Here is a 9,637-nt window from a genome sequence, read left to right on the forward strand (position 1 = left end):
GATTTTTTTCTTGTTGATTTTTTTAAGTTCTAGATAGATTCTTGTTATCAGCCCTTTATCGGATGTGTAGAGAGCAAATATTTTCTCCCATTCTGTAGGCTGTCTATTCACTCTAATGATAGTTTCCTTGGCTGTGCAAAAGCTTTTTAATTTGATCAGGTCCCATTTATTTATTTTTGTTGCTACTGTGATTCCTTTGGGGGTCTTCTTCAAAAATTCTTTGCCTAGGCTGATGTCTGAAAGGGTCTTCCATACATCTTCTTCTAGGATTCTTAAGGCTTCATTCCTTAGGTTTAAGTCTGTTATCCATCTTGAATTGTTTTTTGTAAGAGGTGAGAGGTGGATATCCAGTTTCAATCTTCTGTATGTAGCTATCCAGTTTTCCCAGCACCATTTATTGAAACAGGTATAAACATCAGTTCCAGGCATACATGGGCTTCTCTCAGGAGGGCTCCAATAAGAAACATATATGGTAATATGCGCATGCATGTGAAGAACCTTCCATTGACCTCTTCCTGTTGTTTTTGTTCTCATCAAGGGAACCTGAAAACCCAAGAGCAATCCCCTAACCTGAGACACAAATCAAGTTAAGCTCCTACCCATGTTAGTTGCTGTTACCTACACATCAAATTGATTCTTAACTAGAAATGGACCATTCTATCTTAACACCGTGTATGTGTTCTTTGCAGCTAATGCCTGTAAATAGCATGTGGAGAATGAAGAATTTGGGGGAAAAACTCAGATGAGTTTACTACTGAAATGATTCACACACTGTAAGATGAGTTATTAGGTAGATGTAGTTTCCTCTGCTTTCATTCTTTCACCTCAAACCTCCATTCACAGCTAAGACTCTCAGGAATTGTTAGACATTCTTTCTGAAATCAATAACCTAGATAGATAAATAGATAGAGGGATACATAGATGATAATTGAGAGCATACAAATAGTGACTAGGTTGCTATTCATGAATATTCAAGTAAAACGTTAATGCTCTTTATTGAGGCTCCTGCCTTAACTGTCAGACTACCTTGGACTTCACTTCATGGAAATTTTCATATTTTATCAAATCCGATTATGAATGTATTTTGGAGATTTGGTCCTCCTGATACAGTAGAAATTTCAGAGTTATATTTGTTCCATTTTTGGAATTCTGATATCCATGTTGGTGATTACAATAATTCAGTCTCTGCTATTTATTAATATTCACCTAATTGAAAAATGTAGTCTTATTTGCCAGGGATAGAATAGCATTTTGTCTTGGCTTTGCTAAGAGCAGACATCCTGGTTTCTCTTGTTTTGGTAAACCAGTTTCATATTCTTTTCTCAGTGAGCAAATAGTAACAATCCTGAACTAAGAGAACACTTTGTGTTTAGGCAAAAACCTCATTTCTGCCTCAACTTCAATGGTACATAATCTCAAGTTTTCTTGACAACAAGCAAACATAGTCTCCGTCCGTTTTTCCTGTCTCAGATCATAGGTGTTAAGTAAGGAACACTGATTTGATGCAATCGCCTTCTTTTATGAGAGCGTTGCTTGGTTTATCAACATGAGGGGCAGGGGAAGATGGTGGGCGAAACAGCATCTCTAACAAAGCCAAGGTTAAAAAGTACTGAGACATCTAGGATAGAAGGGTGTATGATAGAAGCTGGGCCTACCCAGCACACTGTGGATGGGACAGCACATGTGAACATCATGTTCTTAGAGCCTCATAGAGAATGGTCAAATGTAAGAGAATCAGGGGGCCAGTCATGTCTGGAAGCTTAATATTTTCTTGATCACTGAGGAGATTTGGGAAATTCCACTACGGAGTCTTGCCAACATTCCTATCTGCCTGAGACCTGAGGGAAATCCTTTGAAAGCAAATGTCGGTGGGGGCACCAGGAAGAGCACCAGTTATCAAATATGGCAGAAGACCCTACCTATTAAGTTGGGAAGAAGTTTCTGGAAACACTAAATATTTACTATCTTTCTCTAAGATCAAAAGAGCAATTCTGCAATACTGTTTCAAGGTACAAGGTTGTATGATGCCCTGTCATCATTGAGCAGGTGTCACCTGCCAGACTGTCCTAAATACTTTAAATGTATCATCTTTTTTAATGCTGAAAACTGTTCCGTGAGGGAGGTGATGTTAGTAATGTCAAGTGACTTCTGAGAAAACTAGAGAATGACTTAGGTAGACTGTGGACTTTAGATATATCATTGCTACTAACCAATAGTTTTTTCAAGCTTTCCGATGAACCCTGAAACAAAGATATTATAGAATATGGTTAAGTAGGATTGCAAGTAAACTCCAACATGACTGCCCCCTGGTGTACACTCCCCATTTAAGAACCTCCCTTTGAGTGTGTGTGTGACGTATAAATATGATGGGAAATAACCCTTGATTACATTATACTGCATGACACTGTCATAGAACAATGGAAAGAGACTCTCCTGCAGGCTTTCAAGAAACTGTCATGTTGTGAAGGGGCCTAGGGTAACAACCAGAATAAAACTGGAACTTTGGTCCTAAAACTGTAAGGAACGAAATCCTGCAAACAACCTCAAGAAGCTTGGTAGAGGATCCTGAGGCTCAGATGAGACTGCAGCCCCAGTTGACACCTTGATTAAAACCTGGTGAGGCAATGAGCAGAGGGTACAGCTGGCCTGACCCACAGAAAGGGTGAGATAATAAATTTGCATGTTGTATGCCACTAAGTTTATAGTTATTTTTAAAGCAACAATAGGAATCTAATACAATGTGTTTGTTCTTATTTCTCTGTCACGTTAATCTCTATTTCTGTGTGTGTCGGTGTGCCTGGATGTGTAAGAGAGAGATGCTAAAATCATTTCACCAACACTCTTACCAAAGAAGCTTTGTACAAGCAAATTTCACTATAACTCTTGAGTCATTTATCATGCTTGATGTAATTGCTACATAGAGAATGGACACTTAGTTTTCAATTAACTGCTAAATTCTGGGTGGTCTTTATATCCCCACAGGGAAGGAGACCAAGGGTGAGAAGAAATGTCAAACGTGAGCCTTGTGACAATGTTCATCCTCATGGGCCTTCCCCATGCCCCAGCGCTGGACGTCCCCCTCTTTGGAATCTTCCTGGTGATTTACGTGCTCACCGTGCTGGGGAACCTCCTCATCCTGCTGGTGATCAGGCTGGATTCTCACCTCCACACCTCCATGTACTACTTCCTCACCAACCTGTCCTTCATTGGCATGTGGTTCTCCACTGTCACGGTGCCCAAGATGCTCATGGCCTTGGTGTCCCCGGGTGGCAGGGCCATCTCCTTCCACAGCTGCATGGCCCAGCTCTATTGCTTCCACTTCCTGGGGGGCACAGAGTGCTTCCTCTACACGGTCATGTCCTACGATCGCTACCTGGCCATCGCTTACCCACTCAGGTATGCCAGCATGATGAGTGGGAGAACCTGTGCCCTCCTGGCCACCAGCACTTGGCTCAGTGGCTCTCTGCACTCTGCTGTCCAGACCATATTGACATTCCGTTTGCCCTTCTGTGGGCCCATCCAGATCCAGCACTACCTGTGCGATGCACCGCCGATCCTCAAACTGGGCTGTGCAGACACCTCCACCATTGAGACTGTCATCTTTGTGAGCATTGGGATGGTGACCTCGGGCTGCTTTCTCCTGATAGTGCTGTCCTACGGTGTCCATCATCTGTTCCATCCTGAGGATCTGCACCTCAGAGGGGAGACACAGAGCCTTTCAGACCTGTGCTTCCCACTGTATTGTGGTCCTTTGTTTCTTTGTTCCCTGCTATTTTCATTTACCTGAGGCTCCAGAGATGCTGGATGGTGTTGTGGGAGTTTTCTACACTGTGCTGACACCTCTTCTCAACCCTGTTGTGTACACCCTGAGAAGCAAAGAGGTGAAAAACACTCTGTTGAAACTTAAAGACAAAGTAGCACTTTTTCAGAGAGATTAAACACTAGAAAATACATGTACTAATTTGTTCAAAAGAAGTAATAGGATTTAGTTGTCCCTGTGAAATTTATTACATGTATAGTTGTCTGCGTTAAATATTGAAAACCATTTACTAAGTCATATTTCTTTCACAGATTTTCTAAGAAATTTTAAAAATCAGAACTAGCTTTTTATTTATGATGAACATGTTTATATTCTGATCTATTTACTCATTTCTCTATAACAGGAATTTTTGCCTTTTAAAACATACGTATTTTAATTGTATCTCAGGGACAGAGGTTTACTTATTTCATGATAGGCTTTTGTTTTCTGGTTTATTTCTTGTACATACAAATTAAGAATTTACAATCATGGGGGTATTGTTCAAGAATAGTAGCAAATATCAGAGGTCATTTATTTTCTGGTTGTAGCTGTTCAAATATCTTTTCAATGTTTTTATTGGAACTGAGTGTTTCTCTGTGTGTACAAATCCAAGGGTGTATGCAATAGAAAGCATGTAATATATAATATATAAATGTATTAAATGCTTTTCCATATATGTGTGTGTAGATGCACACCCTAAACAATATTTCTAGAAACATTATTTTTAATGGTCAAAAGTCAGAAACTCTTCAAATGACTGTCTGCAAATGAATGAAAAGTAAGTTGTATATTCACACAATGGGTTACTATACAGCAGTGATAATTATGATCTACAACGACACGTTTAATGGTTTACACACTTATCTTTTGTGCCTACTTATGTTTGTTAAGATTCAATATAAAAATTAAATATCTCTTAAATATTTACATCGGTGGCTCTCAACTGGGGACACTTTTGCCCCACTGGGGTCTCTAGGCAGTGTCTGAAGACACCGTTGTATGTCACAGGTCCTGGCATGTAGTGTTAGAATCAGGGATGCTGCTAAACCTCACACAATGCACAGTGCAGCCCCTCACAACAAGACTTACTTTGCCCAAAATTTCAATAGTTCTCAGGCTGAGAAACCTTGATCTGAATTTAGTTGTAAGTCAAGTTGTATAAGACCATTACAATAGAAATGAAATATTTTCAGAGAAATATAAAAGTTGTTGAAGAAATCAAAATCAAGGGTTAAAATGTAAATATGAAATGAAAGACTATTTTAAAGAAGTGAAATCTCTTCAATTTTTCCTATAGATTCAATACAATGCCAAATAAAATCCTGGAATTTCATTTTGTAGATATGGACATGCAGATCGTACACTGTGTGGTGAAATGAAATGAATACTCAAAATGGTCACGAGAACCTCAAAAGAAGAAAACAAAACCAGAAGATTCACGATACCAGATATCAAAACTTATTATGAAGCTATAGTAATTTAGTAAGTGTGGTATTTGTATGAGTCTAGAAAAATAAAACTGAATAAAAGATATAGAAATAGAGTGATACATATTCATGTAATAGTGATGACATTATGGGGCACAAAAGAAAGAATGGCTTTTTTCAAAAATTATTTCAGGTAATTTGGCTTCCCAAAATGATAAAAATTAATCTTGACCCTGTCTCACAATGGACACATCACAAAATCAATTAAGGCATAAAGGAGATAAAAATAGGAATGTATGACATTTGTTTAGAATTGTTAAAGAAAACAAACAGAGGCTATTCATAAAAGTAATATATTAGACTACCATCATTACATTGTGAAATAAACATTTTGCAGCTTATTTTCATTCATCATCATGTAATAAAAAAATAATCAAATCATAATAAAGAAAAATCAACTGAGAACTTAAAATCCCCAATTCACTTCAATTCATGAGGTAAATACAACTACAATCTAAAATTATATAGAAAATAAAAACATCCTTGTGTCACAGGTAAGGTAAAATTAATTCCAGATGAATTAAAGATATATATGAAATAAAACATGAAATCATTAAAATAGTATATAAGTGAAGATTAATAAACCTTTTATGCAAGAAAAACTCCTTTAAAGCAAAATACCAAGTTGAAAAAACAAATGAGAATCAAGTGATACAATTTCCTAGAACATTTTAAAAAATCTATACATACAAAAATATATTTAAATGATGATAAATTTAAAATTGCATTTTACCTCATGGTAAAACATACATTATTGTTCTCAATCTGTAAGACTTCAGAAGAATCAGTAAAATAAAGACTATTGCCTCAAAAAAAAGAAATGAATAAAGATCCCAAAAAGCTAATTTACAAAGGTGATATACATATGAACTATCAAAGTGTTTACTCATAGTTATAAAAGGCAGTGAATATCATGACAACAATACAATCTCATTATTACTTATACAATTGGGAAATAATTATGTAGAGTAAGTATTTCTTTGGGGAAAAGTCACCCTAAAATTCTAAACAACACTAAACCTCTGTACAAAGATTGTCACTGAGAGGGTGATATTAGCCAGAGAGCACACACAGTTGAGGAACATACTGGATTCTGGCCAATTTTAAGTTCAGAGCAAGCAGTTGTGTCTGTCAGTCACTGGTGAGGGAAAAGACTAAGTCGTCCTTCTTTCCTCTTAGGTATAAACAGCAGTTCCAGACATACATGGGCCTCTCGCTGGAGGGTTTCAATAAGAAACATACGTGGTAATATGTGCATGTTTATGGAGAACCTTCCATTGGTCTCTTCCTATTGTTTTGTGCTCATCGAGGGAACCTGAAAACCCAAGAGCAATCCCATCCCCTGAGACACAAATCAAGTTGAGCTCCTACCTATCTTAGTTTCTGTTTCCTGCACCTCATCTAGTTTGGTTCCTGACTGGAAATGGCTCACTCTATCTCAACACTGTGTATGTATGTTCTTTGAGTAATGCCTTGCAGCTAGTGCCTCTAAATAGCATGGGGAGAGTGAAGAATTTGGGAAAAAACCTCAGATGAGTTTTACTACTGGAGTGATTCACATACTGTAAGATGAGTTCTTAGAAAGGTAAATTTAACTCAGTTTCCTCTGCTTTCCCTCTTTCCTTTACCTCTAACTTGCATTCAGGGCTAAGGTCCTCAGGAATTGTTAGACTTGATTCTAAAATCAGTCATCTAGATTGATAAATGGATAGATAGGTATATAGATATTATAGTAACTGGGGGGTGCAAATAGGGACTAAGTTGCTACAACATGAATATTCAAGTTAGACATTGACTCTTCTGATTGAGACTCTTATTTAAGTCTGAGGCTACTGTGGACTTCATCTGATGACAATTTTCATAATTCAGCAATAGGCACATGAAGCCATTTTAGGGATTGGTCCCTCAGTCCAGTAGAAATTTCGGAGTTACATCTGTTCCATTTTTGGAGCTCTGATATCCATATTGGTGATTACAACAATCCCATCTCTGCTATTTATTCATATATCTGAAAAATATAGCTTAAGCCACATTCCCTGGAGATAGGGTACATTTTATCTGGGCTTGGCTAAGAGCAGAGACCCTGGTTTCTCTTGCTTTGGTAAACCAGTTTCATAGCCTCTTCTCACCAAACAACTGATAAAATCCTGAACTAAGACAACATTTTGTGTTGAGTCAAAAACCTCATTTCTGCCTCAATTTCAATTGTACACAGCAAGATGACATCTCCTCCTCTTAGATTGGGTCCATTTTTTCCTGTCTCAGGCTGTAAGTGTTAAGTAAGAAACACTGACTTGATGGAATTGTCTTCTTTTATGAGAACCTTTCGTGGGATTATGAGCATGAGGAATAGGGGAAGGTGGTGGGGAAAAGACGATCTCTAACAAACTTAATGCTAAAAAATGTTTAAACATCTATGATAGATCAGTGTATGATGGATAACTGGCCTGCCCTACTCAGTAGATCGTGGTTGGGGGGGCACATATGAACATCACGTTCCTAGAGCCTCAGAGGGGATGGTAAAATGTAAGTTAAACAGTGGACCGGTCATGTATGATGCTTGGTGTCTTCTGAATCATTGAGGAGGTTATAGGGTGTCTCACTGTGAAGTTTTACTGAGATTCTTGCCCTGAGAGATCAGAGAGAAGCCCTTTAAAAGCAGGCAGTGGTGGGGGCACCATTAACAGTACCAGGGATGAAACATTCCAAACATATGTAGCTTTTCAATTGAGATGAAGTCTCTGGAAACACTAAGGGATGGATGTATTCTCTTTCTCTCCAACATCACACATGACGATTCTGTAATACTGCTAAAAGGCACAATATTGTATGATTCACTGACATTTATTGAGTAGTTATCACATGCCAGGCACTGTACTAAGTGCTTGAAATGTTTCATCTCATTTAATGCTTGACAAATTCTCAATGAAATAGATGATGTTAGTAATGCCAGGTAACATATGAGGAAATTAGACAATGTTTAGGTGTAGTGTGCAGTTCTGAAATATTCATTGCTACCAATAGTTAAATATTTGTTTTTTAAAAAATATTTCCTATGAACCCTGCGGCAAAAATAAAACATGGTAAGTAGAATTCCAAGTAGTCTCTAAGATTCCTGCCCACTACTATACACTCTCTATTTAATAATCTCCCTTCCAATGTGAGTGGGACCTGTAAATAGTATGGGGATATCAGCCCCTTGCTTACATTATTACATAATACTTGGTCCGAGAAAACTGGAGAGAGTTTCTCCTGCTGGCTTTGGAGAAGTGAGCTGTCCCGTTGTGAGAAGTCCTGGTGGTTAGGATCCTAGACACCAGAGTTGCGACAAAAAGCTGAGGGTGGTATGTCTTGCCAAAAACCAGAAAGAAACCTGGAATCTCAGTCCTAAAGCTGCAAAGAACTGAATCCCACCAACAAACTCAGTCAGCCTGGTAGAGGATCCTGAGCCTCAGATGAGATCGCAGCCCCAGTTGACACCTGGATTAAAACCTGGTGAGACCTTGAGCAGAGGACCCAGCTGACATGACTCACAGAAAGGGTGAGATAATAAATTTGCATGTTTTATGCCACTAACTTGGTGGTAATTTAAAATATACCAATAGAAATCCAATACAAAGTGTTTCTCCCACTTTCTTCTGCATATATTTCTGTGTATCACTATTTGTGTGTGTGTTCTCGTACACACAAGAGAAAGAGCGTGATAGAGTATGAGAGTTTCTGAGTCATCATTATCAGAGCAGCTTTGTAATGAGCAAAGTTCAAATTAACTCTAGAATTATTCGGTTGTCATAGAGAATGTATTCTCAGTACCGAATTAAATGCTGAATTCTGGGTGCTCACTATATGCCCACAGGGAGAGAGACCAAGGGCAAGAAGAAATGTCAAACGTGAGCCTTGTGACGATGTTCATCCTCACGGGCCTTCCCCATGCCCCAGCGCTGGACACTCCCCTCTTTGGAATCTTCCTGGTGATTTATGTGCTCACTGTGCTGGGGAACCTCCTCATCCTGCTGGTGATCAGGCTGGATTCTCACCTCCACACCCCCATGTACTACTTCCTCACCAACCTGTCCTTCATTGGCATGTGGTTCTCCACTGTCACGGTGCCCAAAATGCTCATGGCCTTGTTGTCCCCGGGTGGCAAGGCTATCTCCTTCTATAGCTGCATGGCCCAGCTCTATTGCTTCCACTTCCTGGGAGGCAAAGAGTGCTTCCTCTACACGGTCATGTCCTACGATCGCTACCTGGCCATCACTTACCCACTCAGGTATGCCAGCATGATGAGTGGGAGAACCTGTGCCCTCCTGGCCACCAGCACTTGGCTCAGTGGCTCTCTGCACTCTGCTGT

At 39.0% G+C, this 9,637-nt stretch overlaps 2 protein-coding genes across 2 annotated transcripts in view; both read left to right on the plus strand.

Annotated features, from left to right (window-relative positions):
* Positions 1-2,981: 2,981 nt before the first annotated feature.
* LOC105825721 (olfactory receptor 10G9-like) lies at positions 2,982-3,943 on the plus strand. Its single transcript, XM_012663604.1, is given in 2 exon segments — positions 2,982-3,658; positions 3,660-3,943. Coding segments are annotated over 2 exon segments (930 nt in total). The 5' UTR covers positions 2,982-3,007; the 3' UTR covers positions 3,939-3,943.
* A 5,224-nt stretch (positions 3,944-9,167) lies between these two features.
* The window catches only part of LOC105825714 (olfactory receptor 10G9-like), a 1,276-nt gene continuing 806 nt past the window's right edge, over positions 9,168-9,637 (plus strand). Inside the window, exon 1 of the mRNA XM_012663599.1 lies at positions 9,168-9,635. Coding sequence (XP_012519053.1) covers positions 9,168-9,635 — 468 coding nt within the window. The remainder of the gene's footprint in view (positions 9,636-9,637) is intronic.

The sequence above is a fragment of the Propithecus coquereli genome, unplaced genomic scaffold (assembly GCF_000956105.1).
Source record: "Propithecus coquereli isolate 6110/MARCELLA unplaced genomic scaffold, Pcoq_1.0 Scaffold813, whole genome shotgun sequence".
Classification (NCBI taxonomy): domain Eukaryota; kingdom Metazoa; phylum Chordata; class Mammalia; order Primates; family Indriidae; genus Propithecus; species Propithecus coquereli.